At 40.5% G+C, this 23,517-nt stretch overlaps 2 protein-coding genes and 1 non-coding gene across 5 annotated transcripts in view; 2 read left to right on the top strand and 1 right to left on the bottom strand.

Annotated features, from left to right (window-relative positions):
• The window catches only part of LOC137870981 (afadin-like), a 36,925-nt gene extending 28,397 nt beyond the window's left edge, over window positions 1–8,528 (top strand). Inside the window, 4 exon segments of the mRNA XM_068708506.1 lie at window positions 1,555–1,725; window positions 1,727–2,099; window positions 6,350–6,434; window positions 6,636–8,528. Of these exon segments, the coding sequence (XP_068564607.1) occupies window positions 1,555–1,725; window positions 1,727–2,099; window positions 6,350–6,434; window positions 6,636–6,789 (783 nt within the window). The 3' untranslated portion in view covers window positions 6,790–8,528.
• Window positions 8,529–11,476: 2,948 nt separating this feature from the next.
• Window positions 11,477–11,559, top strand: trnal-cag (transfer RNA leucine (anticodon CAG)). Its single transcript has one exon. It is a non-coding gene; the product is annotated as a tRNA-Leu (tRNA).
• Window positions 11,560–12,451: 892 nt separating this feature from the next.
• On the bottom strand, window positions 12,452–23,033 carry tdrd15 (tudor domain containing 15). 3 transcript variants are annotated; one of them, XM_068708507.1, is made up of 5 exons: window positions 22,955–23,033; window positions 21,784–21,853; window positions 15,041–20,647; window positions 14,221–14,387; window positions 12,452–13,012 (listed from the first exon to the last, which is right to left on the bottom strand). In XM_068708507.1, exons 2-5 carry the CDS (start codon window positions 21,813–21,815, stop codon window positions 12,999–13,001), a joined length of 5,820 nt encoding a protein of 1,939 aa, XP_068564608.1. In that variant the 5' UTR covers window positions 21,816–21,853; window positions 22,955–23,033; the 3' UTR covers window positions 12,452–12,998. The 3 variants fall into 3 exon arrangements, with proteins under 3 accessions (XP_068564608.1, XP_068564610.1, XP_068564609.1); XM_068708509.1 differs by lacking the exon at window positions 22,955–23,033 and adding an exon at window positions 22,856–22,936; XM_068708508.1 differs by lacking the exon at window positions 22,955–23,033 and adding an exon at window positions 22,707–22,768.
• Window positions 23,034–23,517: the final 484 nt, after the last annotated feature.

Below are 23,517 nucleotides of genomic sequence, written 5' to 3' on the forward strand. Positions count from 1 at the left end.
TGACCCGGAGCAGCTGGTCGAGCTCCAAACCCAGAAATCTAAACACATTCCTCCAGCGTAGATTTAATGCATAACATCATCACAGGCCAGCAAAGACAGGGTGGGCTCTAATCAAAAAACCTCCCCACAACCCAATAGTATACATTGAGGATACACAGGCACATATGCATACACTCGAGCAGTGTTGATGTAAACGGGAGATGGTGGTAGACAGGGTGGTCCAGGAAGAAGGATTACTGTACAGTCCAGAAACAGTTGCCATGAGTCAGATCAAGATTTGAGGTATTGTGGACCAGTCAGAGTAGATTTATGGTCTGATTGATTGACAACATACTTTTTATATATACATATTAGACTTTGTCAGGGATGAAACGGTAAAGGCCCGGACTTATTTACATAGCCGTCCCTGGTGTTTACAGATGATCGGGTCAAGTGCAGGAGTACCAGATTTAATCTGTGGAAAACTAGTTTGGTCAAATCCAGTTTAGGGGCAACATTTATAAAACTGTTTGGATTATTCTGAAACATACTCATATGATTTCAAATGGCATCCTGAAGCTGAATTTTGGTGGTATAAAACTGTTTTAGGAGTGATTTAAATTTTTTATACACTCTATAGACCAAATTGATAAAAAAAAATTACGTCATTTTTTAAATGAGTGATCAACAGATTATACGTTCAGTAAAGTAATGCAGCCCTGAATAACATCTTCCAATATCGCCAATGCAGCTGTTTTCAAACATGATAAACAGTTTATTCCATACTAGATCTCATCCTGTTTTTTGCTAAAAAGGAAATTTAATTCGACAACTAATTCCTCAAACTCGTAACTAATAATATAAGCTTATATATTGATTGGTATGGCAGAGCTCTGCTTGTGTGAACAGAACTTCAATGAGGGTAAAAAGCTCCTCCAAACCTCAACAAAATCAGCTGGAAATTACAGCTGGCTTTGTAAGCGGTTTTGTAAATATAAAGAAAATGTCTACCTCAAAGTAAGTTCTATATTAAAGCTACTTAATTGTATGTTCCTAGTTTAAAAACCCAGATTACTCTTCTGTTAAAGTGCAATACAAAAATGCACTTCCAAACCTTAATACAACCAACAGGAAATTTATTCTGCAGACGTTTTGTAAATATAAGGTAATTTTCACATCAAAATATATTTTTTATTAAGTTACATTGGAGTATATTTCTGCTTGAAGTCATTGCTTAGATGGAATTTGATTGTTGGACCCGTTTATAAATGAGGCCCCTGATCTTGGACCGGTATGTGTCAGATATGATTCAGTTGTGTCAAACTGGTGGACTTGGTGTTGGTACTGTAACAGGTCCTTTACTGTATGGCAGCCCAGTTAGAGCAGGAGTAGTAAGGCCCAGAAGAATCTGGAATGGTGGACAGATCTGGTTTTAGCTGTGATCGAAGCCGGGTGGTGGAGCTTTTTGACTAGTTGAATATTTCCCCTAGCTGTAGCTGATCAGTCAGTAAGTGTCCTACAATGAGGTGAGAGCCAATGAGAGTGGAGCTTACTAACAGGTTGTCCCTCCCTTAGAGGAGACAGGAGGAGGGGTACTACACTCGCCTGGAGGCCGAGCGGCGCCGGCAGCACGAGGAAGCCGAGAGAAAGCTGCTGACGCCTGACGAGCCGGCCGGTCTGTATCGGCCCCCGCTGCCCTGGGATTACCAACCCCCCGCCCCCCACAACCCTACTAACAACCCCCCGCCCCCCCCCACAGAGAAACACCTCCTACCTCAAAACCCAGATCGCCTCCCCCGACACGCTCTACACCGCCAAGTTTGTCTCCTACGCGGGAGATGAGGAGGACGAGGAGGAAGCCACCAAAGCAGGGAGTGGCGGCGGCAGTCAATCAGGTCAGGTGAAGCTGTCGGCGACCCGGAAGTCGTACGGCGACCTCCCGGCCTCCGCCTCGCCCAATCACAGCAGGCGTCAGCCGCCGCCCACTGCGCGCAAACCCCGCCCTCTTTCTGACGGCATCTTCCTGTCTGGCTCGTTCCAGCCGCCATTCAACAACTCCAACAGTACAGGTCCCCCCCTTCCTGCCAAACCCAGCTCCGTCCCCCCAGGAGGCTTTAAAGGTAGACCCAGAGAGAGGAGAGAGGAGGAGGAGTCAGGCTCGCCACCGCGCCCTCCACAGCTCCCGTACCTCCCTCTCATTCACTCATCTCTTCATTTACTACCCACTCCTTCATAGTTTAGTGCTACTTTGTTCTTTTTTTTTCCTTCAGTAGAGAGGAGTTCTGCCTTTTTCATTTCCACCATCTACTTTTTCCTTCTTTACGTGTTTGTCCAAATTTTTTTTGTCGTCAATCAATCCCCTCCGTTCATCACTTTATGTTCGTTATTTTATATATATATATGTGGAAAATTTCCCTCGCTCTCTTCGAACAAATCAGATTGTATTTGTAATTTTTTTATGTTGATTTGATTGAACACCTCCTCCTGTCCCCCAGTAATTATTTTCCCCTCCACATGTTCCTCTACACAACCCCCCCCCACTCCCTCAATCAGCACTAGCGAACAGAAAAAGCAATTGATAATCACGCCACCACTTTTTGATGCAGATTGGGACCCATCAAAGCCAATCATAGTACTGTTGGTGTTGTCGCTCGCCGTCTCCTTTGTGTCTGGTTTGTCGCTGCTTGGGACGAGGGGGCGGGGCCAGCCGTCAGCCTGCCTGCCCCCTTCCTGCCCCGTGGCTCTGCTTAGCGGTGTTGGCTTTAAAGGGAAGGAGACACATCATTGGCTTCACACAACCCATCAATCACTCAAAAAAGAGTCGGCTCTCTTTTCATTAACATGCCAAAAATGCACACAGCAGCAGTGTGTTGAGTGAAAGGCCTCTTCTTTGTCTGTGGCTGTTTTTAAAAGGTCAAAATCTTCTTGTTGTCAAACTCTGAGCTTCTGTGTAACTCAGTCTGCTCAAACTACAGCGCCTCCTAGTGGCAGTTACCGTTACAGCGGCTTATATTTAAGATTTTAAAGGTCATGCTGGGGCCACAGTTCCCTCTAAAAGAAACAAATTTTATCCAGCAGTCTTTCTTAACATAGATCAAATATTAAAGAGCTGTTTTTCTTGGTTTATTCTTGTAGAATGTTATGCCAAGATATTACTTTTCTTCAAAAGGCCTTATTGTTGGACAGCGATATCTAACAGTGGAGGGGTTAACCTGCCGTCAGTTGGCAACTGTCTGTATTTTTTGCTCCCATGATTTTATCTGAGATACAATTTCAGAGCGAACTGGTATTGTTATATTTAGTTTTATTTCAGTCCTTTGGTCTTAATAAGTAGTCGTGACCCCACAGAAGGTCAGGAGATTTTTTTTTCTTCAAGCCTCTAAAGAAATGACTCTTTAAATGAACTGCTCACAGTTGATGAATACACAACTTGTTTTAATTAAAGCCAGTTATTGAGCCTCAATATACCAATACTGCTGTTATTGACCCAAATGGGTCACGTAGTGCAAAAACTGAAATGTGGCATCAAAAGTCATTTCAGATTACTGATTTAGGTTAAAAAATGTCTTATTTTAAGCAAAATGTTTTTGCAGGTATTTCTGTTTAACATTTGAGACTTTAGCTTCTTTTGATAAAAGAAAATGTTATGAATGTCAAAGTAAAGTACCAAAGTAATCGCTACTCTTACGAAAAAATATTAAACGAAGCAGAGCCTGAGTTATAAATAGTCACAAGCAGACAGAACTTGCTATTTGAGCATCCACAGACAAACAAAGCTACCAATGCCGCACAGCCTGAATGTTATCACCACCTGAGGTCCAGGAAACGACTGCCTGCACCTTCAAAATAAACCACCTCCTCCTCCACTGATGCTTATTGAACACTAAAACACATCCAAGACCTCATGGAGAGAACTTCGTGTTGCATATTCACTCAAATCAGAAAAAGAACATCTTACTAATGCCCCACTACCTGCCTACCCCACCCCCACCCCACCCCCCTCAGAAACAAAAATCTGCATGTCTCACCCCCCCATCACACCACACACACCCATGCATCATAAACACACAACACTGCACTCTGGCTGCCAGCAGCTCACCCCAGTAACCGGCTTGGTGTCTATTGCTTTTACTGCCTGTGCGTAGCTTCCACCAGGCTGCCTTCTTTTTTTAAATCTCTATTTATATGTTTGCTTCCTTTTCCCCACTTTGCCCGTCTCTGTGTTGGTCTGTCTGTTAATCTGCCTTTCCAATATTTTGAATCCTTGTACGTGCCTGTTTCAGCTGATCCAGCTTGTCCTTCATTTTGCCTGTCAGTCTGTGTCTCTGCTGCCTAACGCTGCAGCTTTACTAAACCTTACTACAACTCCCAAAGGGCATTGCGGCAGGTTCAGGTGACCAAATGGCACCTGAGTCTCTGGCTGCCCCGACATATTGATCTCCAGAATGTATTGAAATGAGTCTGATTTGAGCTGGCAGCTCCCAAAGCTCCGACTGTGGGCTCTTCTTGAAGCGCAGAAATTTTTGTAATCAGAATAAAACCACGAGAGAAAACAACACGGCTGCCAGTGCGGCTCAGAAGGCGCACAAAGCGGAGACGGCAGCAAAAGAAAAACAAATTGAAATGATCCCCAGAGATGGATGTTCTAACTCAAACTGTGTGTTGGTACAGAATAAAAGCAGCGCGTTTTGTTAGACTCAACTGGCCTCCAAGATAACTGAACCAGAATCAAAGAAAAATATTCACAACCTTTGAGAATCTGAAAAGCTAGTGGATGACTTTTTTTGTTAATCTTGAGATTTTTCAATTGCAGTGCCAGAAGTATAATTTTCCATCTCTTTTGGCTCCACAGAGGAATGTTACTGGCCTTGAACAAGGGTTGTTTCTCTGCGGTTACTTTGTTCTCTGCCAGTTTGTGTTTATGTGGTTTTGGGGCTGAAGTGGGACCCGGCTTGATCCCGTCCCAAACTACACTTCAGGACTCTCCCTGTTTTCGTGCTGTAAAACCCAAACTAAAGGGCTTAGGAGCTGCCAACTGGATGAATCCATCTGGGTTCACACCCTGTCACTGTGTCTGCATCTGAGCTGTACCAACTTCCATTTCATCTGAAACACCAGACCCAACATGCATTTGGACTCCCAAGTTTTTGTTTTTTTTTTAAATGCAACCAAGTAGAGTTGAGATGTTGAATGACTAAAGTTCTGGGTTGTTCCTGGGTCATCTGGTAGGATTCAACCACTGCTTTCAAATATGTGCACAACAATAGAGAAGATCTCTTCTTAACTGTTTGGATCCAGTGTTTCCTCTCAGCCTGTGATGTCAAATATTGTGCCATGAACCAAATCTGAAGTCTTTGTTTTATTCTCTCAATTTAAACATTTTACTTTTAATTCCTGCTCACTGGCATCATTCTTTATTTTTGTCTCTGTCAACAAATCCCATAAAAAGACCAAAACCAAATGTGACAGACTTCCCGGTTATTCAAAAAAAAAAAGGCTTACAAATATATAGTTGTGATCCAGCCGGGCAGATGTGGAAACAGCTGTGTCTCGCTTTAGGCTGGACGTTGCTCGGGGTTTGGATAAGACACAGGGACACATGATAAATGTCTTCTTTGGGGTCAGAGGTCGTGGGTCACCCTCCTTGTGTTAGTGCCTCCAGACTTTAACCGAGCACGGGTCATACAGCAGCTTTTTCTTTGGCTTAAATTTGATGTTAAATATTTAATTTTAAATATTATATGAGTTCTACTGTAACTGAACAATTTGATTGTTTTCATTCATTCAATATTGGATCTAAATGAAGTAAAACAGTTGGGAATAAAATAGTAATAGAATGAACACGGGTGTTGTTTAGATGATTCAGACATGTATGACGGTGACCTTGGCCTCGGATCCCATCGACACTTCCACAGACCATTTTTGCTGCTTTGGAATGGCCCTTTAACAGCTTTTTAACACTCTCTCTTTCTCTTTTCTTGGCTTGCGGCTCTTCTTTAATGAGATCTAATTGTTTCTGCCTTAATGCTTCTCCAGAACCAGTTCCCTCTCTTTCTTCCTTTTGCTCAGGCTGGTCTGTGGGAAATGAAGTGATGACGACTGAAGAAGCTGCTGGTTACTGGAGACCCGGGTCTCTGTTTGATGTTCAACACTATAATGGGAAACTAATACGTAGTTGTCCACTGTAATGCCTGTGATTCCTCGTTAATGATGGGAGTAATTGGGGGACGTGTAGCAGAGATCTTGACGTCCGGCAGCCAGCAGCTTCTATCTGGGATGTTTTCGGATAACAAAAGCTGTAATATGAACGATGCTGACTCGTATCTGCTCTGTCTGTCTGTCTGATGTGTGACTGCTGAACCTCGGACAGGATTTAACTCGTACACTGGAAACTCGGCAGGAGTTGTAGGATCAGGAGAAGTCTACAACGACCCGCGAGACAAATGGACGAAAAGGTGAGACTCTGGTTAATACCAAATATGCAAATACAGACGAGACAAAAGAAAACAGCACAGTGCAAGTTCTGCCTTCCAGCTGTGAAAGTCTCGACTTGATTATGTTCATCATAGATTAATCTGCTGATTAACAATAATGCAGATTATTTAAATAATAATGAATAACATCATGAAACGCTTTTTGCATGATAAAATCTGCAGCCAGGAGCAGGAGAACTCGATCCCCAGCGGCAATCCTGAGAGCATGACGTTTAAGGAGCGCCAGCGTCTCTTCTCTCAGGGGAAGGAGGTTTCCAACAAGGTCAAGGCTTCACGCAAACTCATGGAGCTGGAGAACGAGCTCAACACCAAGTAGTCGACCCGATTCTTTCACCTTCCAGCGCCACCTCTCCACGGTAACATTAAGGTGCGGGTGGGACAAAACCAGGTCGGGAGATCCCGGTGCTCGCTTCCCCCACCGCTGACCGTCTCCTCCTGTTTGTGTTGTTTTTTTTCCCCCCCTTTTTATTTTTTTATTTTAATCGTTCAATAACTGGACCGTTCACTTTTTTGACGTAGCTATATCGTTGCGATAGGAGAGACATTTATGGCTTAAAATTGTTCTTCCCCTTGTTGAGGTCTGTCAAAGATATATAATGATAAAGCACTGTAAAAAAGTTTTAATTGTATCTAGTGAGAATTTGAGAATCACACGACAGAGGGTGATATATTTTTGTTTATAAAATGGTTCTTGGGGCGAGGGGATGGAGAAAGATCTATTCTCATTTTAATTTTTTTTTTTTTTTTTAATAGCTCACTGAAATATGAACAATTTTATGGTGTTATCTTAAAGCTCTTTTTCTGCATCATGTTGTTTTCACACTTTTAATTGAGCTCCAGACCAATCTTTATTTGCTTTTTTTTTTATTATTATTATTAAATTGTTAGTAAGTGGAAACACTGTTAATTCATTCCGTAGCGAGAACACATTGGGATTTTTTTTATTTTATTTTGTGATGTTTTAGATCAACTCTGAAAGATTCTCCAGACGAGGATCGTACATCCGGAGAAAGGTCTTTAAGTGCACAACATTACTGTAAATATTTGGGTCCACAACTGTCTCACTCTTTTACTACTGTAGAAACCTGCCAGGCTACTAAAAACTGCAAAACTAAAGTGATGGAACAGCATTTTGGTCACAGGAAAATCTATCAGGACGTACTTCTAAAACTGGACTGTCTCCCTGCTGCATCTTACTGTCAGTGGAGTTAATGTTTTAAATGTTCAGCCCCAATCTGAGGTAACTCTAATTTTATTTTATTTTAAATCTAATAGTCATTTTTTGCAGAGTTGTGTGTGATTAATTTGATTGATTGTACCTGAAATTCAAAGCCAGAAAAAGGATTTCTTCTACTCACAATGTGATTGTTGGTTTTCACAATAAATAAAAAAAAAGGAAATACTCTTTAAGTCCTCTTTTGCTTTAGAGATATTTATTTCAAACCTTGTGGGGGAAAAAAAAAACATACTTGCACAAAAACTTGTTTTTACTATTAACTATGTATCTCCAAACTGTTTTGAGAAGTGTATTACAGTTGGGACCTCTCGTACTGTGGTGATAATCTGTGTTTTCTGTATTAAAGACAGACAAAGTTGTCTATTTTTACACCAGCTGTAGTTCAGGGAGATCCAGATGTTTTTGGTTTTTTTTAGGACCGGAGTCAAGGTGACAGAATTGTGATTGTACACAACACTGCTGATGTAGAAAAAGACCACCCTTCAGACCCTGGTATGTCCCCCAGTTCTAAAATAAAAAGATAGGAAAATAGTTGTTTCAAATGTATCTCTCGTCTGCAGTTTGACTCCATCCTGTGTGGATTTATTTCATTTCTTCTCTCCAGGAGCCTCCACTAAAAAAGATTCTACATGATGAGATAAGATGCTGTTAAAATAAATGACCAGTCAAACACTACAGACTACACTACTATCTCCTCTCCCACCCAAAACAACAACAACAACAACAACTTCTTTTTAAGTTTGAAATGAACTGAATCATCTTAATGGTTTCATGTTTAGCCTTTTTGTAAATCATTAATAAATACAGAGTTTTCAACAGTGCCGACTGAAGTGTGGTATTTTGTCTATGAGAAGATATTGATTGTGTTACTCTGATAATTGATTTGTTTACACTGTTGGTACTTGTACTTTTCTTGAATATTTTTGAATACTTCTTACTTCCACTTTGTCTGATTAGATAACCATTTTACTGCACTACATTTTTTCTGACTCCTATACTTTAGTTAGCTTTTTTAGATTGAGCTTTAATGTACACAATACTTTACAGTTGAACTACCCTACAGTGTATATATAAGCTCCACCTCGACCAACTATATTAGTGTCACTTATCTGTAAATGCTTTAATAATACAACACTGACATGATGGGGCATTCGTATTTTTGATACTTTTAAGTATAAGTTGTTGCTATTACTGTAAGTAATATTTCTATAGTTTGGCACTATGACTTTTAACAAACTAATTGTATGTTATGTGTTATTCTTTATGGCATACTGTGACTCTATTATATACTATACTTTCACTTTAACATTTTAATAGAATACTATGACTATGACTTTGTTCATAACTTTTTTCGACGTACTTTACCAGGCGTCACTAATAGGCAGACGCCGGTGTATCTGGACCTAAAACCGATAGATATTTGAGAATTATTCAATTTTGAGGGAGCGCTTGTATTTTAACCGGCGCACTGACCAACAATGATGTTACCAGAGAGGAACAGAGCTGAAACAAGTGGTTTCAATAACCACAGACTACATCCCTGCACACACACTTCTCTTATTAGAAGAGTTTTTTGATTGACATCACTTCACACCAGAACAAACTGAATTTAAAGCTGCAGGGCAATTCAGTAAAATACATTTTTCTGAAATTAAGTACTTTATTTTAAGATGCAATGCATTTTTCAAAAGCGTTCTGTTATGTAATTTATTCTTTAATCCAGCCCATATTTTACTTGAAACGAGAAGAACATGTATTTATTATTAGAGTATGTATTATTTATAATTCATCCAGTTAAATTTGAAATCTGACAAATATTGTTGAGATGTTATTCATTTGAACTTTCTTTATTTGATTTGTCAGTTGTTGACTACATACAGACATTGATACAACTGTTGGCTACTTCAATACATATGGGACTAAATCATAGAACAAGTTAGACATTGTGATGATCCGGACCTTTGCACGAGGAAATTCTCTCTAACTGGACCTCGTTGAACTTTAACTGAATACCCCTGGTCTATACTATTGACTTTTTTTCGAAATACTATGACGTTTTGATTCATTCAGCAAAGTGCTGTCCTATTCCTATTTACACCATTTCAAGCCCTCACAGTCTCTCACACTCAACCACTTACCAGGTAAGACTGTTTTTTCGACATACTATACTATGGCTTTTTATGACTTGCTATACTATGACTTTTCTTTTGACGTAATATACTATGACCTTTTTAAGATTTTTTTCGACTCATTATACAATGATTTCTAAACTTTTTTCGACATGCTATACTATGACTTCTTTATGACTTCCTTCGACGTACTTTACTATAACTTTTTCCAAAAAAATTCCGACATACTTATACTATGTTGATAGTAATGAACTGTTCACGTCGGAGAGGTATGACTTGAACCAGGAGAGGGCTGTGCCAGTGATGTGGAGGGAGGACTCGAGACGGGAAAGCAGGATGGAGTGGTTGATGGTGTCGAAGGCTGCACTGAGGTCGAGCAGTACCAGGATGCTGAGGGAGTGGTCACCTGAGGAGAGGAGGAGGTCGTTGGTGACAGAAACTGTCGTTGGTGACCGTTTCTGTGCTGTGATGAGATCTGAATCCAGATTGAAATGGTATACAGTTGGTTTGAGTCCAGGTGGGTTTTCAGTTGATGAGAAACAGTGCGTTCCAGTATGTTAGACAGAAAAGGGAGATTGAAGATGGATCTGTAGTTGTTGTCAAGGCCTTTTGAGGATGGGTGTGACTGAGGCCAGTTTGAGGGCGGGAGGGACGGAGCCAGTAGACAGGGAGGAGTTGATGACAGAGAGGAGGTGCGGGCGGAGGGCCGGGAGATGAGCCATGACTAGAGTGGAAGGGATAGGGTCCAGGTCACATGTTGGAGTCTTCATGACAGAGAGTAATTTATTGAGATCTGAGGGGGAGATGAGGGAGAATTGAGAGAGGTCAGTTAGTGGAGGATTTACAGATACAGGGTTGGACAATTTTTGCTTTGTAGAACGACCAGAAGGAGTTGCATTTCTCTGCTGTGGAGGAGTGGGAGAGATTGTCCATAGGTTTGAGGAGTTTATTTATTGTGGAGAAGAGGATCTTGGAGTTGGCGGAACTGGAGTGGATGATGCCAGAGTAGTAGGTGGAGTGAGCAGTGTTGAGGGCCAGTTTGTATTGCTGTATGTATTCCTTTAAGCCAGGGTGTGTACTGTGAGGCCGGTTTTGTTGGGTCTAGTCTGGGTCTCCGGGATTTCATGAGGCGGAGTTCAGGGGTGAACCAGGGAGCAGTGTGGGTGAAAGAGACAGTTCTGGTTTTGAGAGGGACAGGCTGATCAAGGCAGGAGGATAGTGTGTTATTGTAGAGGTTGACCAGGTCTGTGGGGGAGGGACTATGACTTATTTTTCGACATATAACCTTTTTAAGATTTTTTTCAACATTACTTTTTTATGCCTTTTTTCGACATACTATACTAAGACTTTTTTATCGACATAATATACTTTGACTTCTTCAACACTTTTTGATATACTATGACTTTTTTTGGATAAACTATACTATGACTTTATCCCAAAGCATGTCGACAGGGGTCTGTGTCCTGCTGTCTTTCAGGATGTTGATCGGCAGCTGATGAGCCACACCTGACCCTGGTGTGGTGACGGATAAAAAGACTGCACCCGAGACTGCTCTTCTTCTTCGGCTGAAACGGCTGCTTATGTGTTTAGTTTAGTTTGTTAGTTTAGTTTGTTTAGTAAAACTTATATCACTCAACGTCAGGATGGCCGAGCGGTCTAAGGCGCTGCGTTCAGGTCGCAGTCTCCCCTGGAGGCGTGGGTTCGAATCCCACTTCTGACAAGTATATTTTATGTTTTATTTTTAAGTCAACAAATCAGAGACCAATACTGTAGAGAAACCACCGCAAATTCTTAATTATTTTTCTGACCTTTAAACAAGCCCTGTATGACATTTAGAATAGACATTACAGTGGAAGCTGTGTATCAGGAGGTAGAACAGGTTGTCCACTGACTGCAGGGTTGGAGTTCAATGCCTAACTTAGCCAACGCACTGAAACTGCTACCATTTGCTTGTGTGAATGGGTTAATGAGGCGCAAGCATTAAACCTTTTTTTCTATAACTATTTCCTTTTAGTGTAGCCCACCTACCTCGTTGCATGCTGTAGTTTAGTTCAATTACTTTTCTGTATGTTCTGTCTTAAAATATATTTGTGCTACTGTAGGCAAATATGTATATGCTACCTTTGATCCAAAACGTGTTTCCTGGTGATATTTGTCTTATAAATTAAACAATTTGTGGAACTGAACAGGTAAAAACTGCCTAAATAGCTTTGGTGATTTGGGTTTCTAGCAGATTTGACAGCCACTGCAGTACCTCACATACTGTAATGTTAAGTTTCCATTCACTAAAACTAATGTAAATAGACACCACTTAACACTGGTTGAATGGTTACGGATGCATGTCATGGCGTCAAACAGCAGTGCCTGATCCATGGCTTACTATGAACTAACAGCCATGGCTAAACACCGCTCTCTAGTGGTAGGAAGTGGAATTTCTATAATGTTAATATCAGGGCGTTTACGTTTTCCCTCAGTACTTAATGAACCTCTGCCTCACTACTAGTTAAGAGAACAAAGTATGTGAGAGCAAAATAAGTATCAACTCAGATTGATGTTGCACCTGAAAAGTATTTTTTCCAGTCAACAATATTAATTCAACAGAAGGCACCAAGTTCACACCAAACTTTTTTTTAATCTGGAAAAAATAATTCCTGTCAAAGGTCACTAAAACGAACAAATGAACAAAGAAGACCAATATACAAATGTCCAATAAAATGTGTAATTTAGAACAAAATGTGTGCTTGGCTACTTTATATTTTGTTCACCTTGCCTTAACCAACCCTGCATTGTCAGACTTCATATATTTTTCTTTAAACATAAAAAAACACTCTTTGAAAAGTTAAAAGTAGATACAAAAAATGAACTGAACATCCATCAACATTATTAATGTAAAGACCCTGCACCTAATTTAAATCTTAATAAAACTTGAACTCAAGGGGCACGGTGCTGCTGACTTGCAAATCTTTGAAAGAACTCAAATTAAGTCAACAAAACAAAACAAATCTGTTTCACCTTAAATAGGTTTACATAATAACATTGTAAAGCAAATTGTCCCAAAGTGCTCAGGCTCAACATTTAGCCAACATTATCTCACTTGGATTAACATTAAGTATAACGAATGGGAATGGCTGTGAAATCGCTGCTCCAACCAGACCGCCTTCACATCAGAGGACCTGTAACAGAAGAAAACAAAGTTACAGCACTGTACATTACTGTAAGGTTAATGTACATAACTAAGCATTTTCCAGGACTTGCTAGAAATACACGTCTAATAAAGGCATCAATAATATTATCTGTCAAAACAAAACTCAAGTGCCATATTAAATTCTGGATTCAAGGCTCCAGACCAACATTTTTAGCAAATGTCTCAGAAGATAATTCCAACCCTCCCCAAGTCAGTGTAAACTGAAACTGTCATAATTACAATTATGAATGTGTCCTTTTATCCTTGTTATTGTCATTTATAGTGGTTATTTGCATACAAACTAAATTCAAATCATTAGGAAATAAATGGCTGAATTTTTAAATAAATATTTGCTTTGATAAAAAAAAAAATCTTGGCACTAGTAGTTTCATTCATGTATTACATGCTGCTTAAAGCTAGTTTTAGTAAGTTAAAGGGGTCATAATTCCCTCTCTAAAACCTATTTAATATTACTGTCAAACAAGTGTATTTATACAAGGTTCTCGCCTAAAACGTCATATTACAAAATAACATCCGAACACATCCCAATAACGTTGTCACTAAATAGTCATCTTTACAGTACAGAGCCTTAACACATCACAATGTAATTCAATGGAACCTCGGTTAACGTTAGCCGTTAGCTCCCTGCAGGACTGTGCTGCCCACCGGCTGCTAACAGCTAACTAGCTCTCCTCCTGTTCATTTCAATCTGCACACCGGTGATTAGCGGCACCGCAAAACTGCCTTCAGCAGAGCAGCTCCAAGCATGTTTTGAATCAACTGAGGTTTGCCAGTCCGCGGGAAAAGGCAAATATTAAAAGACAGATCTCGAAATTTTATGAATCAATATTGGATCATTCAAATGAAAATCGATTTGAATCGGAAATCAATTTTATTACCTCAGCCCTATACATAAACACTGTAGCATTCTTCCCATGGGACCGACATGAAAACTATTCAAAAGTACCACCTTGGAAATGTTTTAAAACAAACCACTGTTTCATCGGCATGTCCATGCAACAATAATGCTACATTTACAAAAATAAATATTCACTATCAAGGAATCCAATCCTTTGAAATGACTGAAAGTCAAAGGCTGAATGTTGCCAGCAAAACATCTTCGAGCAGTCTGCATTGATCAACATACACTTTCATTTGATGGCAATTGACAAAAAAGTATTTAAAATATTCCCCTACATTGATGACATTCAGGCACAACGCTGAGTGGCATCTTCCCCTCTTCTTCATCAGTGGACTCAGCAGAGAGATCTGCCATCCTGGTGAAGCCTTCCTCTTCCTGGCCACACTCTTCCTCACTGTCAGGGCTACCAGGAGCTGCTCTACAGGAGCTCTGTTCCTGGAACCTGAATGTATCAGAAATAATGACAAGTTTTATGTATTAAGCTTGAAAATGTGCAAACGTTTTTTTCTGTTTTGTCAGTTCTTTTCTTTTCTGATTATTAAAGAATCATGCTGAGATACACAGATGCTAAAAAGAGTTTAAACTGAATTTTAAATCATTAACAATAATTTCCTATTGCATGAAGTGATTGGTCAAGTTTACAGTTGACAAGTTTACAGTTGAAGATATGCTGGTAGATTTTGTAAAAGGGAAAATAAAATAAGTTTATTGAAATCTTAAATAAAGAGGTAAAAAAATGGTTTACATTTTGTACTACCTTGTAATTTGCAAGTGCCTTCATACTTTCAAGTGTTAATTGTAAAAATAAATAATATTTTAGAAAAATAAAGGATCACATTCTGAAGGACTACTGTTCATTATTTAGTCATTATTTATTCATCAAAACCAATTTGTTCTTTTTTTTTATCCTACTTGTTTTATTCAAATTTGATTAATGAATAAAAGTTTGTCTTCATATTATACTGCTTCACTTATCTCAAAATAGTGTGTTGTATAGAATTCAAATCAATAGTGAAAATGTGAACTAGAAAATATAGCTGAGGTGCTTCAATTAAAGTGTAATAAAGACATAAATATAAAGTGATAGGAGCCTACCACAATCCTAGCACGACGTCTATGTAATTGGCATGTCCAGCATCCACCAGCTCCTTGGCGACATGGATGCCATCTGCCAGAATATCCACCTTCCAGTGGGTGTTTGATACAAACTCTCTGAAGAAGATCTGGCGGTTCTTCTGGTACAAACACTGCTGGAAGAAGACTGCTGCTCCATCGGTCCACTGTCCATCCACTCCAACCGGCTTCACCCCTCTCAGAATGCAAGGGTACGTCACCTTTGGGAGGTCCGTTATTTCCTCAGGGACCCTCTTCAGCTTGGAGCAGTCTTCGTACGGGATGCATTCGTAATGGCCGTAATCCACCAGGTTCAAGACTGCTGTGGTGTCGGCTTCTGCGATTTCGGCCCGGCACCACTTATTCTTAGTGTCTGATTTAAACAGGCAGCAAGTGCCAGGGACGAGGAGGGCTTCAGGAAGAGGAGACATTTTCTCAGGGAGGTCGTCCAATATTAAGGACACTTTGTTCATGACATGAAGTAAGTCCTCCAGAATGATGCAAAACTCGAAGGGAGTCGTCACTGCGGCAGGCGACCCAGAATACGACTTATCTATATCAATAGGAGCAAAGATAAGTTGCCGAGTAGGGCTTGTGTTTAACTTGAATTCTCCTTCCGCTTTCTCATTTTGGGTTTCGGCAGTTGATGGGACCATCTCTCCATTCGGCTGCAGTGAGGTTGTGGTTTGATGAAGAAGGAACAGTCCATTGATGACTATTTCAACCTTCCATAGTTTTTCAGTTTCTGAATAACACACAAACACCAGTTGGACTTCTTTGCCAATCATTGGTTTGAGTGTTTCACACCACAAATCAGGAGCAGCCTCTCCCTCACTGAACCCAAGGCAGTTCAATTTGCACAAAACTGCAAGGTGCGGGATTTTTGTCAGCATGCTAGACTGGTGTCGGATTGAGCAACTTGGAATTTTTTCAGTTATTCCATGATCCACGAGGAGAACCTGGCATGTTTCCAAGCCTACATTTTGAACAACAGCCCTGTGCCACTGCTTGTACACCTGAACTAAGCATTCGAGGCCCTGTTTGACATCCTCTTCTGCCACCATCTTGCAGATGTATAGGTTGTCGGCAATACGACTTTCCAATGCAGTAAGCAGTTCACTGGTCTTATTTAGTCTGGCGTAAAAGTTGCTGTTACTCAGGACCGACAGAACTGTACTAGTCTCTGTGTCTTTAGCCTGAATAGACGGAGGTATGATTGCATCGGCACATCCGCTTGTTGTTGATTTTGACGTTATTCTTGGATTCTTCTTAGAATCTTCTTTGTTTATGGTGGGTGCTCTTCTGTGTTCTTCTAGTTCAGGTGACAGTGTGGCAAGTGTTGGTTTCAGCATGAGGCCTTTATCTTCAATAGTAGTTCTTTGGGATTCAGCTGTTTTTTTCTCACTCACTTCTTCTGTAAGGAATTTCTGCTCACAGGATCTCACTTTCTCTTCTATTTCAATTGAATCCACAGGAGACTTCTCTCCCTTTTCACTTTCAGTGCTACTTTCAACAGCTGCTTCCAGCGCTGCTGGAACACAAACGGCTCCATCAAGAATCTCAACCTTGACTTCCCAATGAACTTCATGACGGACAAAATGAACCATGAGAGGCTTCTCCATAACAGCATCGGTGAAGGAAACATCACTTTTGTACATGTTTGTGTCCAACAGGGAGCATGACATGCTGAATCTTGGATGAGAGAGATACTCCTCTGGTATGGAGTAGATCTTGTCCTTGCCCACAACTGCTGAGTTTCCATAGTCCACGAACTCAACTTTGAAATGGGAACTTCCTTCACAGTCTTTCACAGCAGAACGATACAGAGCCCCGTCTTCCTCATACTCAGCCAGAACAAGGTCATTTATTCTCAAAGATGTAGCCGTCTTCAAGGAATCTCTGAAGATACTCGAGTTGAGATTTTTGCCCATTTTCAAGATGGCAGGTTCATCCTCTGACAGTTGAAGAAAAAAACTGTTGATCGAGTTAACGTGGGAGACGAAACACATCGCCCTGAAACCTGCGCTCACTTTCGTGTTCGGCAAACTCGAGAGCTGGCGGATCTCCGTTTCCTCTCTATGTTGAGGTCGTTTACCATGAACTTGGCCTTTTCTGTTTTTTTTCTTTTTGTGAGGCGCTCTCACAACTTGAGTGCATCTAGAGGCGTTCAATGTAGGGCACTTTGAAGACTGTTGTTTACATCGTCTCCTGCACTCAACTGAAAGCTTTGTGTGTCCAAAACTCACAAGTGTCTTTGTTTCTGGTGAAAGACTGAGAACGAGCTCCTTTACCTTCTGATTGACGTTAACATCTCCATCAAACAGTTCAACATCAAACGAACCATCTTCGCCCTTTCCAACTATGACCGCTCTCACTTGCTTGTTGAGGATTGCACCATCAAGCCATTCTTTCACACCTGCATAGAGCTCTTTCTTGGACACTGAAGCAAGGTGGCATTTCACAGCCTGCATGGGTGTGTACAACAAATCAGCAGAGTCTCTGGGGACAAACATGACATGGGTCTTCTCAGATATGATTGTGTTACCATAATCCACAAAAAACATGCCGAGATGCAGAGGGGACTGAACAGGATGTGCCAAGCCCCTGTACCATTTGCCATCAAAGTATTTTGCCAGGGCCAGCTTCCTCACAACTGCTCTCGTACTGGCTTGCATCATTTTCTCACTCTCATCTGCAATTTTCTTTTCGAGCTCTTCAATGATTTCAGTGTTTCTCTCAAGGTGGCAGTAGATCTCCCACTGACTGCTAACGTGAGTGATGTAGACTTGTTCCTCATTTCCAGGACTTAGACCATGTGAAGAGTAGACAAAAGACTCAGGAATCACGGTCGACAGTTGCTTTGCTGAGATTTGCTCTTCTCTTTGCACGCCCCGTAGCAAATTTGTTAGGCTCCGTTGGGTTTTGGTGTTGTAGAGTTCCACAACATTGCAGAGCCCTTTGTTTTTCACATTCAACTGTGAGACAACTTCACATTTTAGACAACCGGTGCTGTTAAGGACAAAATCTTTCAGTGTCTTACACACCCCCGGACTCCAATCCCCACGGTTCTTGGGGTCAACAGGTTCGAGCAGGATGTTAAGGCTGCACCTAAAAGCTTGTCCTTCCAAGGAAACATATCCTGGCATTATTGCCTGAAGATTGTGCTCCTTGATTTGGATGGTAAAGCCATAGTCAACCAACATCACTCTGACACAACTGTTCTGTTTCTCTGTGATGAAGGCCCTGTACCATCTTCCATCTTGAGGTGACTTGGCGACACAACATGAATCCCCTGATTGTAAGGGAACTGTGTGAGTTGAGTAATATTGATAGAGTTCATCCATCAGTTCCTCCAAGGCTGGAAGCTTCTCTAAAAACTGGCACCAGATATCTGATGGGGACTTGATGTAAGAGCAATTCACAGCAAAATTACACCCTGACTTGATGCTTAAGGCTTTGAAGCTAGCAGGTGCTTGGGCCTTCTCAGTTTGAATTCTGCATGTTTTCTCTTCCTTCTCACAATCATTCAGTTGCTCTGTATTCCCATTGATGTCTGATGTCAAACCATATCTTGGGCATCTTGTTTTTTCAGTCAAATCTGTGTTGTTTTGCATCACATGCGCTATGGCAATGTTGTTCCAGTATTGGGCTTGTTTGGAAGAGATCAGGAGCTCAGTGATACTTTGATTGTTTTCACTTCCCATGTCATGGAGATCAACAACAAATTTGTTTTTTGTCATTTGGACCAAATGGACTAGCAGGGCTTTGTTTGACACAGCTCGTCTGAAAAAGTCAGAGGTGGCGCTGGGCCAGACTTCATCCAACGGTAAAACATTAACAAGAGTGCAACAGAAGGCAAACGCTGGTTTGTTGGCAATTGTCTCAGGTATCTTCTTGATCAACATGTGTGGCACTTTCTCAATGTTACCAAAATCGATAAAAAGAACTTCAGATCCATGCTCAAGAGTGCCTGTCACTACACCCCTATAGAAATGCATGTCTGCCTCATACACTGCACAGCACAGTGTCCCAAGCTCGGGATTCGACAGCACGTCTTCATCCAGCTTCACTTGACTGAAGTTATCTGCCATTTTAGTCATCATTTCTTCAAAGTCATCATTACGTTTTTGTGTTCTGATCCAGAAGTGGCTTGGATTCTGGACATACTCGACATAGCCCACAAAGACAGAGTTTACATGGACCCCTTCTGCTTCCAGTGTTTTACACACTGCTTTGCCCATAATTGTCTCATAGTATAAATAGCCACACTGAGGTGACAGATCTTCCTCCAAAACTGACTCAACCTTCATGCTAGGAAGCTCTTGAATGGACTCTGGTTCCTTCACGTTATTATCTTCAACACCAATTACTGTGATAGAGTACAGGTGCTGTCCTTCGTCAAAACCACTGATCTCCACATCTAACACTCTTCCAAGCAAGGCTGCCTTGAGAAAACTCAATTGCTGTTTTTTGACCGCCTCATCCTGATCACTCAGTGAGGAGAGCGAGCATGGAAATGCCATGACAGGTGTTGAAAATAAGTCAGGTGGCAACCTGTGGACGTTCTCAACTTTGACAGACTCAAAGAATCCATAGTCAATGAACAAAATTCGAAGTTGAGAGTTGACTGGGAGAAACTGCACGTAGCCTCTGTACCAGTTCCCATCTTTGCCTTTGACTGAGCACAGTAAACCCAGGTTTTCTGGAGTCCTCTGGTTGCGTTCTTTGGTTTGGCACTCATTAACTGCAGCCAGCGTCTTTGACATTTTGCAAAGATCTGTTTCCATACTGGTCTTCTGACAGTAAAACAGCCCAGGGCTGACAGCAGCAGTAACATGCACTTTAGCACGTGTCCCAGAACTCAATCTAGGCCCACAGAGAGACAGAATGTCTTTGTATCCCTGCAAACCAGACGGTTTGAAGCTAAATTCTTGCCCCAGTGGCTTTTCAATGAGTAAGTCAGGAACTGGCTCCATGTTTTGTTTGAGTGGCACCTCTGTGAGCATCCCAACCAAGAGGAGGAACGTATCCGTGTCCACATGCCTCCCAAACCCATGTCTAAAGAGGTCAATGTTAATGTCAGAGGCTTCCAACAAGAGCACTTTGTGGGGCAAGAGGGCTTGGATGTAACCTTTGACATTTCTCCCAATCAGGTTTGAGAAGTACTTCTCCACTACAGAATGAGAACAGCCATGGAGCAGCAGAACATTTGCAAGAAAGCCGCAAACTATCTTGGGAGGCAGGATGAACAGGTCATTTGAACAGGAAGATATATGGGCGATGTTGACACTCAAAACGTTACCGTGATCTATGAGGAAAACATCAAACAAGTCCTTTTTCCGGTTTTGAACTCTTCCTCTGTACCAGCGGCCTGAACCCAAATCTTCCACAAGGCAAAACTCTCCAATATCCACTACAGCTTTAGTCTTTGGTACATTCTGTATTTCCCCTTGCAAGATTATATAGTCAAGATCACATATGGTAAGGTACTGTCCCTGGAAGTGTATCAAGGTTGCGTCAGGGTTCCAGTCCAAGTGAGTTAGCTTGAGGTCCACTGGCCAAAGGGCACATGGTGCAGATGTGCCATATCTGCAAATTAAAGTGACTTGTATTATTAACCTTTAAAAAGTGTTAATAATTTGGTGGTTTTATGATTGCATACATTCAGACTGTTTTAATCAACATTTGAAAGCAAAGGCAAATTTCCACATTTGTGGAAAATCAAGACATTATTTAAACACCAGACATTTTTCAGAGCCTGGTGTGTGGAGCAAAATGAAGACCATACTGTGTCTAACCCACAAAACCATTTCCTTTACAATTAACAGTCAACTGTATACTCTATAGTGAGCAGTGAATTGAGATTTTGGACACAGGAACCATGCATCATCACGGGTGTGGAGTACAGATGCACCATTACTGCTATCAGATGTTGGACAGATACTGACTCAAACAGCTGAATTGGGTATCGGTGTCAATGGGCCGATCTGATATCAATACAATTATTATAAAAACAATGTAAAATAACATTTTTATCTATATTTGTCTTTGTGTTTAAGCAATGTTTGAGTCAAGTCTGATGTTGCTTTACACCTTAACAAATTATCCCAGTCTCTTCCACATAGTGAGGCATATAGATTATTAATTTAACACAGGTATATGATCTGTTCTAGATATCGGCAGGTATCTGGACTGAAAATTCAAATCGATGCATCCCTAGTGTGGAGTAACACATCAGTAATTTTCACACAAATACAATGCAGCACAGTGCATTGTGGGACTCCATACCATGGACATATAATTTGGACACATAATTAAAATGGCGACAGTAAATACAGTGAAGACTGTTTCAGACCCCAGTATGAGCTCCATTCCTCTTCCTTGTGTATGGAACTTTTACATGCAAATAGGTTAAGGGCTATTTTCATTTATTAGCAAATTGTAATTTATGTTGAAATTACATTTTATATCCTAAAAATTGTTTAAAAGAGAAAAAACAAACATAAAAGAGATTCATTTCACATTTAAATGGGAGGCCAAATAACTGTTGAATAGCCAGATGTGGTGCTCCACTAATTTCTAAGCCACTGACAAAAAATCATAACTTTATCTAAAAGCTTTTCTATCAATTTCAAACCAGTTGCTAAATCCACAAAAACAATAATTTATACTATAAGGAAGAACATGCCAGCATCAATTTATTTTTGCCACATGGATTTGCTTACTTTTGATGTTCGGAGCCCAGCACTGACTGCATGGCTACAGAATCAGTGACGATTACATCCTAAACACAACCTGAAAGATACATGTTGGTGATCAATAATCACAAATACACACACAAGAACAAAACAGCACAGATGTTCACCTTTACATACTACGTCTTTATCAACGTAAAACAAGACTTAACTTTAACATGTTTTTTTTACATATTATTTATTTTTCCATTTAAAAAGTGGTTTCTTCGGAAAGTGTTTCCTCTCCAAATTGAGGGTGTAAGGATAGAGTGTGTTATATTGAAGACACTGTAAACCCCTTTGAGGCAAATTTGTGATTTTTAGGGAATTTATTTCTTTACATACCATCAGCACTGATTGGAGATACACATATAACGTGGCAAATGTTCCCTTTAAGTTAAGCATATGTGAAATGTTTGTGGATCCAGCAGGTCTTATAGTAGTATATAACGTTACAGTCAGGTTTGATTTAAGCTAGTTTTAGTATACTTAATGTTGGAGCTATTAAATATTACATACACTGTATTTAGGATTATCACAAAGTGCTGTTTAATATAATAGCAATATTAGGAAGATCTCAGCAAAAATGTTTTAACTCTAAGTAATGAAACGTTTCCACAACGATCATCAAATCGACACCTCATATAAGAATTACTTAATTAGTCTGTAACTTTACAGTAAGATTTGACTTAGGCTTGGTAGGCTTTATTTAAACACCATGGAAATGACTAGACACTAATGTGCGGCTATTTTATCGTTCGATTGGTGAGGATATTGTTCAGTTTTAATGTAACGTTAGCTAGCTTACCTTTTAATAATATTACTGAGCCAAAAACACAATTCATAAAATGTAGATATTTGGCAAACGCACTATTCCTTAAATCTACAGGGTACGTAAGGATGGACGGACTAACCAAAGGTGACTCCTCCGAGTTTTTCATGGCGATGTAAAATGACATTCAGCGGGAGTTAGCGGCAGAAACTAGCAAAGAATAAATACTGCTATGCAAACGCTAGGCCACGCTGAAGCTAACGTCATAGTTTGGCCTAACAGTTAGCTTACGTCATGGTTGGTTTTTATCTCATATTACCGTCAATGACGGAAAATACTGACGTCTTTCCGTTAAAAGTGACCTCACTCACATTCATAACTCTGTCCTACCTGGTGTGCCGCCTCATTTGTGCGACCTGTCAAGTTAATGCTCCTGAATGCTGCAACACGTGTCTGATCTCACTTCCGGTTACTCGTCGATCAATAAAGGTCAGAAATGTCTTGAGCTCCAGGCTAAATGTTTTAAATATGAATATTGACAATCCGGAAATGATCTGACTTGCAAATATGACACTGACTGACACTGTGGCTCATTTTAAATGCAAATTAAATTAATTCATCAATCGAAAGTGGCCTTTCTGCATAATGAATAAAAAATAAAAAAAATCAAAGGCTTTATTGATAATGAAAATAATCATTAGTTGCAGTTCTAGTGGACGCAGCTTCATAGGTAAAATTATCTTAGAGCTATAGCCTCCTGTAAGTATTTGAAACTAAAACAAAGCTACCTAAATAAAGTAAAAGTAAACTAGACAATTGTTTTTTTTATACATATATAACTTTCTATAAAGGGCCAGCTGAGTATGGGAGGCAGGATGGATGGATGGACAGATGGATGAGGGTTTTTCTGTTAATCATTAATAACCTGGATTAGCCCCAGTCCTCTGTAAATA

Source organism: Cebidichthys violaceus, unplaced genomic scaffold, assembly GCF_023349555.1.
Source record: "Cebidichthys violaceus isolate CVI_PGR_0920_01 unplaced genomic scaffold, fCebVio1.0.p SCAF_14, whole genome shotgun sequence".
Taxonomy (NCBI): domain Eukaryota; kingdom Metazoa; phylum Chordata; class Actinopteri; order Perciformes; family Stichaeidae; genus Cebidichthys; species Cebidichthys violaceus.

Bases quoted from the DNA above. Each gene is read 5' to 3' on its own strand.
- tdrd15 (XM_068708507.1), bottom strand. From the start codon at position 21,815: ATGCAGTCAGTGCTGGGCTCCGAACATCAAAA. The intron at 20,648-21,783 runs GTAAGCAAATCC...TTTAATTTGCAG, and splicing joins CTGGGCTCCGAACATCAAAA to ATATGGCACATCTGCACCAT. The intron at 14,388-15,040 runs GTAGGCTCCTAT...TGATACATTCAG, and splicing joins GACGTCGTGCTAGGATTGTG to GTTCCAGGAACAGAGCTCCT.